This window comes from Varanus komodoensis, unplaced genomic scaffold (genome assembly GCF_004798865.1).
Source record: "Varanus komodoensis strain SLA01 unplaced genomic scaffold, ASM479886v1 scaffold4, whole genome shotgun sequence".
In the NCBI taxonomy this organism is placed as follows: domain Eukaryota; kingdom Metazoa; phylum Chordata; class Lepidosauria; order Squamata; family Varanidae; genus Varanus; species Varanus komodoensis.
The window spans coordinates 937197-952243 of record NW_025335941.1 but is presented as its reverse complement, the minus strand read 5'-3'; the positions used below and the strand labels follow the sequence as shown (position 1 = coordinate 952243).

The 15047-nt window shown below is 38.7% G+C and overlaps 1 protein-coding gene across 1 annotated transcript; it reads left to right on the top strand.

Annotated features, from left to right (window-relative positions):
• The first annotated feature begins 203 nt into the window (after window positions 1-203).
• On the top strand, window positions 204-14332 carry EIF1AX (eukaryotic translation initiation factor 1A X-linked). Its single transcript, XM_044442086.1, has 7 exons — window positions 204-336; window positions 3023-3106; window positions 5644-5747; window positions 6377-6427; window positions 8405-8486; window positions 8591-8682; window positions 9844-14332. Exons 1-7 carry the CDS (start codon window positions 321-323, stop codon window positions 9847-9849), a joined length of 435 nt encoding a protein of 144 aa, XP_044298021.1. The 5' UTR covers window positions 204-320; the 3' UTR covers window positions 9850-14332.
• Window positions 14333-15047: the final 715 nt, after the last annotated feature.

The following is a 15047-nucleotide window of genomic DNA, read 5'->3' as shown; positions in this document are numbered from 1 at the left end:
GCGTCCATTCATAACGCGCGCAACCCGTTATCCATTCGTGCACTCGCGCAGAGAGAACCGTCCCCGCCGCCAAGAAAGCGGCTCCTCCCGCCAGAAGAGGGCGCTCACTGGAAAGGCGGCCTCGTGGAACTTGTGCGGCCGAAGTGCACTCTGGGAGAGACAAGGTTTCCTTCCGGTTTGCTCCCGCCTGGCTGCGCTCTTATTGCACGACCCTGTTGTCGCGAGAAACGCGTCAGTGTGTCCCGTTCTTTCCTCTTCTGCGCACCTCGGCCGGGAGCGTGAGAGGGATCCTTTTCTCTCCCTTCGCCTTTGCCGCCGCCATGCCGAAGAATAAAGGTGAGGCTCGCCGCACTCCCGCCTCGCTCCCAGCTTGGTCTTCACGCCGCCCGGTCTGGCTCTGCCCTGCTCTCCCTTCCCCCTTTCTTCTCCGCTGCTGTCTCCCGGTGCGTGGCGCTGGCTCCCACCCTGGGATTAGGCGCCACCGCCGCCTCCTCTTGGGCCAACCGGAGGTTGGCTTTAAGTTCGCTGGCTTCCGTTTTCTTTGCTCGTTCCAGCGGAGGGAGGCACCCTTGTGAGGAGCCGCAGGTGCCCTGTCCCGACTCAGAAAGGGCCGTAGAGAAGCACAGTGAGGGCGCAATGCTTTGCACATTTTGTCAGAACCAGCCGCTCTACGGCTGCTGATTGAGCACGCTGGGAGTCGTAGATCTTTCTGTATGCATCAGATCGCCCCTGTGCTATATGAAATTTGGAGTAGTTAATGGTTGAGTGGCTATGAGTTTTGGCTATTAGCTGGCCCGGCCCGTGCGACTGGATTGTGTTAATCAGCTGATTAAAGAACTTCACGATGTTAGCGTTCTATCCTGAATTTCAAAGAATATGTTTTTCCTACTGTGTAGAATAAAGTATGGGCACGAATGTTTTCCAAGATGGCATGCAAGTAAAGTATGAATGTTTTACTTTGAAGTGTAATAGCCAGTGTGGTGTAAGGGTAAGAGTGCAGGACTGGGGATATCTGGGTTCTAGTCCCTATTCAGGTATGGAGGTCCCAGGTCACAGACTTTCAGCCCAACCTACCTAACAAAGTTGTTGCTGTGAGGATAAGATAAGGGCAGGGAGGAGAATATGTAAGCCACCTTGATTCTTTGAAAGGAAAAATATGAGATATAAATATAATTACAACAAAAATAGTATTAATGTTTTCCTTTGTATCATACAAATCATCTTGGTACTGTTCTTAAATACCACATATGTGCACATATACATGCACAATGTTAATCCATTGGTGGGGAGGGCATAATTTGTATCATAAATTCTATTGTATTACAAGTCTGAGATAACATCAATAATTACTGCAGGTGCTTAAAACATGGAATGTATGTGATTGGTATTCTGACTGCATAATTTAAGGATACATTTATATATGCAATTATTTATGGTGTTTGCAGGTGTTTCATAAGAAGTGTAAGTTGTAGTTGATTAGCTTGTTTTTGAGTTCTGTATTTGGCCAGATCAGTTGGTCATATTTGTGCTAGCAAAATGATTAATTCATAAATCACATTTCAGCATAAACTTTTGCATAAGATTATACTAAATTTGGATTAAATGTGTTGCTTTAATTCCTATTTAAGTGTAAAGCTAGAAAATAAGATAGCTTACCTGTTACATTAAGCATAATTTTGTGGCAAAAACTCTTATCAAAACAAAATTAGCATAGCCATCAAGACTATGACAACTGAAGTGACCAAGATAACCTGAAATTACCTGAAATGGGTAGGATTTCATATGGGATGAGGACATGGGAGTATGTGAACCTGAGATGATTTAAGCTCTTTTTCATGTAGCACTAAACTAGAATTTAAAGATTGTGTGGATCATTATGTTTGCATGTAATAGCAGATTTAGTGTAAAGCCACAGTTTCCCAGTGTGAAAACAGATATTTTGGCTTATTTAGAGACTAAAAGCACAGAGACTAAGATTTTGTGCTGGAAGTTGTTAGTAAATTTCATATTAACTGCTACCTTTAATGGCAACATTTGAAGCATCTTTGGAATTCTATTTTTCATTTTTTAAAATTTTCAATCTAAAATATAGCAAAAATAACACTACTCATTAGTTTACAAAACTAATGATTCTTTTGACAGCTTGAATCCTTTTTTAAAAAACATACTCAATAAATACTTCCCAAATATCATTAAACTTACTTTCTTTTATATTCCCTTTTCTCACTTTAATATCACTTGTTAATTTGATGTTAATAGCTATATTCCAAACTTCTCTGTACCACATGTCGTAATATTTTTGCTTTCCAATTCTTAGCTACAATCAATCTTTCTGCAGTTATTAAATTTGTTATTAACTCTATTGTTCCAGTTCCATTGCTTCTATCAAACATTGAAAGTAATGTAATCTCAGGGCATACATGTGTATTTGGACTTAATATTTTACTACACACTTTAAAATGTCTTTCCAAAATTTCATTATATATTCACATTCCCAGCACATATGGAATATGTACCCACTTCATGACCTTATCTCCAACATAAATTGCAGTATTAACTATACAGTGTAACTTCACCTGAGTTACACTGTATAGATACAGAAATTCCAAACAATTTTATAAAAAATTTCCTTTATTCTTTCTTACATTCTTAATATCCCCTCTGTCCAAATATTTTCCCAATCTTCATTAATGATGTTCTTTCTCAAATCTGTTTCCTATGCTGCTTTAAGTGAATCAAATTGATCCTGTTCTTTTAATAATATCTTTATAATCTTTACTTACTTTCCCTTTCATCTGTATAGTCTCTTGTTTTTCCTTTTCTATCTTTAGAATTCTAAATGGCTTCGATGTGCATGTTTTTTTCTTACTGTTAATGTAGTATACTTCCATATTTTGAAACTGTATGGGAAAAACACAAACTTTTTCTTGTTTTGGGTTTCTATTTTTTCTTTTTTCTTTTTTTTCCCCCCTGAGTTTTCAGGATTTTGAAGTTTGGTTAAATCATTTTTCTTGCAATTTAGGTAAGGGAGGTAAAAACAGAAGACGAGGTAAGAATGAAAATGAATCAGAAAAAAGAGAACTAGTGTTCAAAGAAGATGGACAAGGTACGATATATCATTTTCATCTTTTTCCATTATATGCATAAACTAACACTGCACAGTTACTAGTAATAGTTACTATTATTTTGAGTATTTAAAACTTTTGAAAGGGCACAGGACCAGGCTTTAGGATTATTCAGAGCCACAGTTGCATGGCCCTGCAGCCTTGGAGGTGAGATTCCAAAGACTGGGTCCCCATCCCATGGAGCTCACAGCCTACATAAACAGAACCATGCCAGGCGCTTCCTTGAGGTCACAGCTGATCCTCAGAGAGGACAGAAAGGGGCATGTGGAGAGGGGAGGTGCCAAGTCCTATTGGTGACCCTCCCTTACACTTCATTTAGATGTCCAAAAACATCTGATGAGCTGAAATACATGGTGTCAGATTGCTGTATGAATTGGATGGAGAATTAGTCCTATGTATGCTTGTGTGCTGCCCCCTTAGCCATAATGCTCTCTGGGAAGCTCACAATATATTATGCAACTAATCCAAAGCATAATAAGTGGCACATGATAAAATATAAAGATGAACAATAAATGATAAGATCAGTAAATAAAATAGGACAAATAATGAAAAAAATAAGATAGGATAAGAAGGGGGACTCAATATATTAAACCATTGAAAACCACCTAAAATAAAATGGAATAAAATTATACATAAATAAGATAAATTTGCCTGGTGCTAAAATCATAATGTGGCAGCATAAGAATACACAGAAACCCTTAAAACCAATTGACCTATTCACCAAAATGGTTGTAAAGGAGGAACATTTTTAATTGGTATCTAAAAGAATACAGGGATCACTCCAACCAGATCTCAGATGGAAGTGAGTTCCACAGTTGGGGCGGTATTACAGAAAAGGCTCTTCTCCTTGCCATCTCCTGACTTACTTTGTTAGGGGGTGGGATATGGAGAGGGGCCTTGGATGATGACCGGGTTGGTTCTTAGGGAGATAGGTGTTTCCTCTGATATCTTGGCCCCAAGCTGTTTAGGGTTTTATATGTTAATATAAGCACCTTGAATTGGGCCCTGATGGCAACCAGCAGCCCATGTAGCCAGCGCAGGGCTGGCATGATATGTTCACAAGCACCTGTCCTTGTCATCAGGCAAGCTCGCCGATTTTGAACAAGTTGCAGTGTCCATACCGTTTCAAAGGCAGCCCCACATAGAACACATTACAGTAACCCAAGTATGAGGCTACTTGTGTGAGGATAACCATAGCAAGGCTCTGCTTATTGAAGCAGGAACACAGCTGATAGAAAGCACTCCTGGCCACTGAGTCCCCATGAGCAACAGGTGTCAATTGTTGTCAATGTATGTTCTTCTATGATACTAACCCATAGCAGCTCATAAATCGTATCCCAAAATAATAGAACTACTTTTGCAAAGACATTGAGTGGAGCCAGGGGTCTGACTAGATGGCCTGGAAGGCCCCTTCAGACACACTCTGTTTCTACGTTTCTAATACTCGGGGCCTTATAGAAAATCAGAAAATGACACTGTGGTAAGGAAATAGTAATCACCAGGGTGTAGCCAAAAACAATTGAACAGTAATCACGGAGGCTGAAGCATTTTACCAAACAGATTTTGCTTGCAGTGTACAGTCAAGTAGTATCTGGGGTTCCCTGAGGAGGACTTTACCTAAAAGAGGTGCTCCTAATAGACATTTATCTTTTATCATTTGGTAAAGATACGTGGAGCAAGGTTTCTGAACCCATTGACTGGCAGAGCTAAAAGAACGTCACCTCTAAGGTGCTCAAGTCCCAAGCAGACTCAGATGGGTATGATGTAAAATCTTAAGATTGAAGTAATATGTTCTGATCACCTGAGATTGGCTACTATTCTGACTGCAGAACTCTCTGTATCACCTGAAATTTATGAATGCTTTTTAGGGGAGGCCTCATGTAGAATAACCTGCTTTACACATAATCACAGCCCAGAGTACAGGTTGTCATTATGCGCAAGTCCTGTACTATAATTTAACTATAGATTGTTAACTGTGAATATAGTTCACAACCCAACAGCAAACCATGGGTTCTTCCTGGGTTTGCCATGTTTAACAGCCCATAGTTAAAACATAAAGCTGGGTTCACACACAGCAACCCACAATTCAAGACAACCCATACTCTGGGTAGTGGTCATGTGCTAAGCAGGCCAATGTCCTAGAGTGATCATGCTTCTTGATAACTAAGTGTAAAAGACTCTGGTGAGGTTTAACTCATCCTTCAAGGCCCAAGCTGGCAGATGGCACTGTTTGTCACCATTGCATCCTGAGATTCTAAAAGATTTCAGAATCAAGGCATAACTGATTCTTTAGGGAGTATGATTTTTCCCAAGAACTGGCTGCATCTCTAGTCCTGAACCAGAAAGTTTAAGACACTTTAAATTTAACAAACATCTGTAAAAAAAACCTTGAAAATCTGCTTCTGGTTGAACTTGTAGCTTAAAATGTCTTTACCAAAATATAAGGTGTAGTTATGAAAATAGATTTTGGTTCTTCTGTACAACTGTTACACCTTAGCTGCTATACCATTTCTTCCAGAGTATGCCCAGGTTATCAAGATGTTGGGGAATGGCAGGCTGGAGGCATTATGTTTTGATGGTGTAAAGAGGTTATGTCATATCAGAGGAAAGTTGAGAAAAAAGGTATGTTAAAGTCATTTAGGTGTATAAGGTAACCCATGATATGTGGTTGTATGAACTCTAAAATCCAAAAGCCACCAGGTGAGTTGGTAAGCAACCTGAAAAACAAACAGTGGTGGCTTGTTTAATCCATTGCTAACTCTCACTACCTTTGTCAGACAATCAGTTGCTCTTCAGTTTGCCATGGTTTATTTTTCCCATGGTTCTCCTGCCTATGCCGAGTGTGTACGAGTAACACTTTGCTCATTCTGCTGCATTTGTTTTGTCGATTGTCAGTTACTTAATATTTGAATATGTTAAGTTTTTTAAAAGCACCTCCTTGACTCAGAGAATCAGATATACGTGTTAATCTTCAACCATTTTCAATAGCAAGTGGGAATAATAATGAAAATCCCTTTCAAAATCCATTATTATTTGGGACTCCTCAGATAACTGAAGTTGTGCAGTAGTAAGAGATACTAGATTCCCTAACATCATGAACCTATATGAAATTAATCACTAATGTTTGTGGTGGCTGACAAGGTTTGGAAATAAATAGTGTACTGTTTTGAAGTTTGGAAAATCTTAATATTTGTCTTAATGAGGAAGATGCTCATACTTTGAGAATTTTAAAAAAATTGTTTGAATTTTAGGTTTGGATAAATACATCAGATATCATATTGGTGGGTTTAAGAGACTACCAGGTAACTATTTTCTGTTTGGATTTTTTGTAACAAAATATTTGCCAGTTGTATCAGTGTTTTAATAAAATATTTCCTTTTTGGGGGATGTGGGAGTTTGACAAGGAGAAACCAAAATATCTTTGCTCATTCTTTTGACTCTGTTTTATAAATCAATCTATCTCAAATAGCATCTTATAGAAAATGCAAATGAATAGCTAACCTATGAGCATATGTGCTTAAACATGTTTTGTTTCATACTCAAGTTACTGAACTTTCATAACTTTACATTTCAAAACAAGTTCATCATGTCAGATCAGACAGTAAAGGCTGAAAAATAGGAGGATGGCTTCCCTCTACCCTAATGCAACTCTTCTCCCTGCAGTTATCCAGGCAGCTTCTGCTTTGGCAAGATATGTGTAGTGCTTGGCAAGGATGAGCTCAATGGTTCCTAACCTCACTGACCACATACTAGAAAAACGGTGGCAGTAGCTTTGGTGAAGATTTCTCAGGCAGTGAAAGGTGGGGTTGTAGTGAAAGACTATATGAAGTGTTACTTTGCATTAGTGAACCAAGTGCCACTTTTTTTTCCCCTTTTACCTTGTTTTTGCTTTGGTTTAGCTTCAAGGCACACACCAATAGGTGTGTGTTATATGCTGAGCTAGTATTATATTGCTAGTAAGACTGCTGAGTTATGCAGTAAATACAGCTGCCAGTGTGCCATAACTTCAGTATACTTTCTTGAGCAATGTAGAGGGCCGAGGTGAAGAGATGCTTGTTGTACCGCTAGGAAGGTAGGAATGATAATGCAGGCTTCCCCATTGGCCATTCTAGTCACTTCCTAAAAGTTGAAAGTAAATGGGAAAAGGATAAAGGAGCGGGAAAATCAAACTTTGCCCAAATTGTTACATTACCAATTTTTGATACAAATAGGCCGATAAATACTTGCATTATTTACGACTTTTAGAGAGTCAAAAGTGGTTTATAGTCTTAGTATTTTTCCCAGATAATAAACCTGAGAAAGTGTGGGTTTGCCTTTCATTACTTAATAATGGTCAAACTTCTTGATACATAGCTCAGCCTCTTATCCTCTACACTAAACTAGCTTTTTAGTAATATTATTATCATTACATATTGAAAAGTGCACGTCTCGAATCAAGAAGAACCTTGCAGGCAAACACATGTCAGGATAATGATTGCCATTTTAAGTACAGTGGTACCTCGGCTCACAAACGCCTTGGGGTGACGAACAAAAATTTCTGAAAAATTTGACTTGGGTCGTGAACACTGCTTTGTGTGGCGACCAAGATCGCAGCCATCTCCCCCACCCCACCGAGTGGGGAGATGGCCACGATCCCAGTTGCTTTCGTGTGGGGAAGGCATGCCTGATCAGAGATGTGCTGTTGCAGGAAAGACAGGAGCCAGCAAAGCAGAGCCGCTGGGGAGATGGCCGAGATTCTGCCTGTCTTTCCTGCAGGAGCGCGCCTCTGATCAGGCACGCCTTCCCTACACGAATGCAACTGCGATTGCGGCCATCTCCCCACCCCCAGCGCACCGTTTGCACCCATCTCTCCCTCCCCAGTGCGCCCGCGATCACACCCGTCTCTCCCCCCTGCCGCGCCCCAGTGTGCCGGGATGACAGGCGCGATCTCGGTCATGCTGCGGGGGGGGGGGGAGATGGCCACGCTTGTGTTTGGAGTGGGGGGGTGGAGATGGCAGCGGTCTTTGTTGTCACTTTGCTTCACATTTTTCTGATTTAAAAAATGGTTACAGAACGGATTAACCTTATTTACATTGAACCTTATGGGGAATTTAACTTGGCTCATGACCAATTTGGGTCATGACCAGAGTTCTGGAATGGATTAAGTTCGTGAGTCAAGGTACCACTGTATATATGATTTGATAAATTAAAGAACATTAAATACCCAGACAAAATAAGTTTAACAAGCTTCTGAAGTTTAACAATTCTTCTGAAATAATATCTCTAATAATATGATTTAGGATAACAAGGCTGATGTCATTCTAAAGTATAATGCAGATGAAGCCAGAAGTCTGAAGGCATATGGAGAACTTCCAGAGCATGGTAAGAACTTCTCAAATGGAATCATGTTGCTGTGATGAAGGGGAGCAAAATGTTGTAAAACATCAGCTGAAATATATTCCTTTTTGTTTAAAACTTTTATCTAGCCAAAATTAATGAAACTGATACATTTGGGCCTGGTGATGATGATGAAATCCAGTTTGATGATATTGGAGATGATGATGAAGACATTGATGATGTAAGTATCTAGGAAAAATATGCTAAAGTTGGCAGCTCCTATTGCAAAAGCTGGGTAAGTTGCCTTGGAGGTCACGACAGCCCCTGAGCAGGGCTGCCAAGGACAGGACTTTTTCCAGGCCATTCATTTAAAGGTGACCATAAGTCAAGAATGACTTGACAACCTGTTGACAACAAACTGTTTGTACCATAATCCTCTCCAGTTTTTTTTTTCTTTTCAGCAGCTCATTTGGAATCAGTCCTTTGTTCTACATGGAATAAAACGCTGACAAATAATTTGGTGACCATGAAACTAATGAAAACTTGGTAGCTGCCTGGACATGCCATTGTCCCAAGGGACAATCTGTTCCATGACCTTGTGTTACATCTCTGAGTTGCAGCACCTGGTCAGGGACATGCAGACGTGCCTTTACCATCCCTCTCCAGCAAACAATGAAGGAAGCCTACCAATATCCACAAGGCACAGACACAATTTAATGTTCCTCTACATTTGCAGCTGAGAGGGGCAACAGACATTGGTTTTGTCAGTCTGTGCTTGCATCTCCCAATTTCAGAGCCTAAATGAATCACTGCTTCCACCTGTCTTTGGGGCCGAGTAGGAGTCATGCTTATTGCTCCCCCCTGCAGTTTCAGTGATGCTGCCTGCTTGCCCTCTTTCTGGGCATTCTTAACATTTGGATTAAAAAAAGAGCATCCTGTCCTAGGCATATTAATAAGTGCTTTTGTGAAGGACTGAGCTTGTCATTTGTTCAGTGTCATCTTGGGAACTTTCCAAGTGCCTGAACAATTGATAAGAAAGCCATATCCTTCAGGTTGTAGGAGTCTGGATTTAAGTACCTGAAAATTAATTTTATTCAATGCGCCAACCATGTGGGGGGAGAGACTGTTTTTTCCAGCATAAAAATTGAAACTTGTCAAAAGGTCTTAGGCTGCAGCCAGGGCAAAGATAAGCACTTAAAGGCCATAGATAGCAGCAAGACAGAAGAATGCACATCATACAACGACAGCCTCTGTGAAACTAAGAAGCATGGTTCAGGGAAACAAGAGACCAAGATAGGAGTAGATTATATTTTACATATCATTGATTAACTGAACTAGTATAATTGTAACTATGCTATAGTTATTCCATAACTTTTTCATATATCTTTTCTATCACCTACAGATCTAAATGGAACTGCGAAGTATACATTCCAACTTCCCACCTCAAGAATTTTGCTTTAAAGTCCCTATCTTTAAGAAGACTGAAACTGCAGAGCATTTGTAGTTACATGAAACCCAATGTTTAAGTATTTATATTTCTTTAAAAACAGATAATATTGAACTTGCAAAGTTAAATGTAATATTACAACTATTTTTTCGCTTTACCATAAACTTTTACATCTGTGTAAATACACCTGCTATAAATTTCCATGTTTGCTCCATCTGTTTTCACCACTAAACTTCACTAAACCTGTTTCTCAAAATAAAAAAAAAATCTTGCCCTATATTTATCATGGATTTTGATTAAATACATATGCAGGTTAGTGTCCAAATATGCCAGTGCAGTACTTTTTCCTTATACCCTTTGAAATCAGTTTGTAAGATTTTAACAGACAGGCAGAAGTCTCCATTAAAATTAATGCCTGACTCTGCTTTTCTAAGCTTTAGTTGCATGTTATTTTTATACTGGTTTGATATTAAATTTCTTCTCTTTTACAGATAGATTTTCCATAAGTGGTGAGAAAATAAATTTTAAAAGGTTATATACATTTGAACTGCTATTCTGTATTTGGTAATGGTAAAACTCAAAACTATAGATGGCACTAAATTTAAGTTATTCATTAATTTGAAAGATGTGCGTTGTTCTCCTGTAATTAAACCTTTCAGAGGGTTCTTTTGCCCTAACAAGAAGGCTTGACCATGGTATGCACAAAATCTGTATAATGACTAGAACCTCTTCTCCAGCTCTCTTCACAGGAGGATGAGAAGGGCTGATTGATCCTCCTTCCCCTGGTGCCTCTTCAGAAGTTGCTTAGGAGGTAGTGCACTGGGCTGCAGGGAGAAAGGAGGAGTCTGCAGTGGATCTCAATTACTTGCATAAACAGAATGGACCCTTCTGTTCATGGAAGGACAAACTTGGATCCAAATCATTTAGAATATTTTTACATCACAAAATTTTATGTTTAAAGAATAAAATTTATTTTATCTTGAATATTATTCAAATGAGGTACACTTCTGTAAAGACTTTTGTACACTCTGAATTGGGGTACAGAAATCACATCTCAAGTTTAGAAAATCTTTAGCAAGTTTTAAAAAAGCATAAAATGAGCATTTCCAGTTTATGGGAACATTGCACCTAAAAAAATCAGTAAAGACTAACATAATCCTATAAATATGTAGTTTCTAGATTGAGTTTGTGTCTCCTTAGTGGTGTATCTTTCATTGTCTACTTAAATGGATGGTTAATTACTGTTGAGTGCAACAGATTCCATATGGAAATTCAGTTATGCATCTATTTTTCTGAGAAAACAGAAACTTCAGAAATGGAAATGAATTCAGCCACAATTCAGGTACTGTGGAGTTAGCATCCATATAGCGAGTTCTGAGGTTAGGGGTTTGCTAACAGGTGTTAAAGTTCTTATGATGCTTGCCTCATGTGTTTTTGATATCAAGCAATGTCAACTGTTTGATGATATGAATTTAATTTGTATTTTTTAATTTACAATGTCTGTTTTCTCAGTTGCACAAAACATAGTGTGAGATAGTCTTACTAATAAACTGATATTGCAGGAGTTTAGGGATAAAACATTGCTTGGAGCTTTTGATTTGTAAAAATGAAACAGGTAGATTTCCTTTAATAAACAAGCACACTCTTGCATACTTTGGTTGTGCATTACAGCACAGATACTTGCTTGTAACATTGTAATAGACATAAGAGAGTTAATACCAGAAGCTCTGCTACTGTAATGTTTATATTAATTCTATAATTAAAGGAATTGTCTCACTTTAATATATATAATACACACGTGCACGCACACACTCATTTTCTGAACAGCAACACACTTTAAAAAGTGTGTATATAGTAGGTCCAGTGATAACGAGTCAAATCATTGGCCCATTTCTGATGGAAGTCTTTTTATTCTGACAATAGATCTTAATACTCGCAATTCTTTTTTTTTAGCTGTGGAGGTATTAGGGATTGAATCTTGAGCCTTCTGCGTGAAAGAAGTGTGCTTTGCTACTGATTTCTTGCTTCTGTCTTAAGCTCTACTTCTACCTATAACTATGATTCAAAAGAGTGACTTGCAGTGTAAGGACAGACCTTTAAAGGCATATTTTTCAAGACTCTTTTCCAAGAATCTTGGTTTAGAAAAGCATGTGAAATATTCCATTTTATCCTCCAGCAACATGAGATCAATGGGTTGGATTGAGAGAATGGGAGTTGCCTGAAGCAATCCACTGAACATGGCTTTTAATCTATGCCTCCTCCTCCCAATCTCAATTTCAACTGTCTTTCAAATTATATTTGTCAGACATGAGTTGTAGAATTCCTGTTAAGTTTGTTAATTTAAAATGCTCACATCACTTCTAGGCTTGCATAGACTGTAAATGGATTTTCCTCCTCATTAACAAGATGTAAAGTTTGTGCATGTATTAACTTCTTACAGTACTTTGATTTTTAAAGACATACATATAAAATATTAAACTGTTTCCTCCTTAAAGGAAAAACTGGTGCCATGTAATGCAATATGCTGGAAATGTATAGTTGCAGACTATGTACCTAAATTCAAGTTGTTTATGGTGGCTTAATTAAAGAGATATGCAATTCAGTTAAAATAGCAGTGTTGTCTGAAATCAGGTAACAACTTCTTAATGTATACTTTTCCTTAGTGTCATCCAGATTGACAGCCAAAAGAAAAATGGTGCTCTTAGCAGTAATATTTTTTCAGATGGAGCTGTTAAAGTGATTCCAATTATTAGCTCTCTTACTAACAACCTAATGACTCATGTTACTGCTATGTGCTGTTTAATACATGGTTAATTATGGTTACACAATAGCAAGGACACATGCTGCTGCTTGCACACACTCTGCTTCTGCTTTCCAAAACAATCCAGAAATGTCCCATCCCTGGGTTATGGTCATGATGTACAAACCTGGTACTGCGTTGTTTATTGTTAAACTCAATGTTTGAACTGAACAACAAACTATGTATTAAAACTCTGGGTTGTTTAGCCCTAAGCCATAATGCCAGCTTTGCACATCACAACAACCCAGGAAGAGTTATCTTGGGTTGTTTCAGAATGAGGAGGGCAAAAACTAGCATGCTTAAACACAAATGTGCAGACATGAAAGAGACCATTTAAAAAAATATTTGATCAGTTGAACTAAGCCATGTGAATCTTTTGTTCATACATCTAGCCCCTGCAATCTCTACTGTTACGAAATATAGTTAGATGACAAGTTGTCACATAGGTTTGAGAACTGTTGGAGTGTGGAGTATATGTTTGTGTAGATGAATGTCTCCAGTGAATGGCAGACCCAATTTAAATTACTAGCTAGCTCTAACTGTACTTACTCTGAAGAAAAAATCAGACATACAGTTTCTTTTAATATGACTACATTTGGCAAGAAGTTAATTTTTTCTTTTGCTTTGCTTCTCCAATCTCCTAACTGCATTTTTTCTGTTTTCAGTTGCTCATGTGCACCTGTATTTTGAACTCTTTAAACACTTAGCATATTTTAGGGAGGCTGGATCAAGATTTGATTTTATCCATCTTTCCTGCAGTTAAGAGACCTGACTTGAATCAGAGAAATTCTAGCAGCCACTTAGCCATTAGACCATATCTGCTTCTAATTGTTGATTCTAGTGACAATGTATGCTGATTATTTACTGATTGATTGAAACGATTAATAGAAAAGATGAATTTATATAGCTGAGAAAAATTGTATGTTTTAGTGTTTGCAGGTAGTTGAGTTTGACTAAGATAGAATCATAGGGTAGGGAGGTCCAAGTAGTTTAATCTTTCTGATTTTTGGAGTGGGGGATATGTTCCCCTCTCTGGTAAGAACTATTTATTGTACTCATCAAGTGATTGTGACAACTCTCCATACAGTGCCAGTAATTCACAACTTGAGCAGCTGTACTCATTGCAGCCAATGTATGGAGAAGTTACTACACAGATGCGGTTTCAAGCAGGCTTCAGTACATCTTAAAATCCTTATCAAACTAATAGAGTAAAATATATACTAATTTACTAACAAGAGCCCAATTGGAATATTGAAATTTCAGATTGGAGTTTCCAGGGGTTTGACACCTGTGCTTCTATTTTAGATTTGGCTTCTTTTATCTTGTTTAACTACTGGAAGATTTAAATATTTTTACTTTAAAAATTAAAGCATCTTAATTCTAGTGGGTTTGCAAAGGTTGGTCATCAGGGGCATGGTTCTGCCATGCTATAGAATGTGGACTTTCTTATATTCTTATGAACAATCTCCATCAGCAAGATCTGTTTTATGAATGGCCATTGTTAATAATGTGATTGTCACTTATTACCTTGTGCATTTCACTTTCCTTTGAGCTCACTGTATAATCTTTAGCTCGTGATAAGAGTTAATTCATTTGAAGTGGAAGTCCATGAAAACTTATGGTATAATAAATTTGCTAAAAGTTTGTTTTTCCTTACATTAATGCATCATAGGATTCAACTGTTATATTGAATGCTTGCAGGGCCAACTTAAAATGCTTACAGGGCCACTAGTCACTATCCAAACTAGGAATGTGTGAGAAATCAATTTTGGGGGTGGGAATCCATCCGATTCAGTAGGCTTGGCTTGCTTTCTCACAGCTGTGAGTTGGACTTCCTGGCAAGTGTGCAGAGTGTTCATGTGGCGATTGCCAGGAATTGAGCCCCATGTGGCTCAAAGCAGTGTCCCTTTTCCACACAGGATTTGCAGCCTTTGTGCTGGATGTGCTGTGGAGAAAGTTACTGGTTGGGCCACTGGGGTTCCACAAGTGTTTGCAGACTTCCTCTCAGCTTGTTTTCTAAGATTGGGCTGAGCACAAGAGGAGGTCTGTGAACTGAAGAGGGACAGATTCCAGTGTTGTCACAATACTAGACACCATAGATGGCTTTGGAATTCTAGCTCTAACCTCAGAAACCTGCTTCAAGATAAGAGCTGAAACTCTAAGTTTTGCAGCTGTCGTTCACAGAATCATCCAGTAGCAGAGTTGGAAGGGGCCTGACCCTTCAAGCCCATCCCCTTCCTTAATCCAGGACTCCAGGTTAAAGCATGCCTGGGCATGGCTGTCAAACTATCTCTTGAATGCTTCCAGTGTGGGAGAGCCCACAACTTCACTAGGTAAGTGGCTGCAGTGCTGTACCACT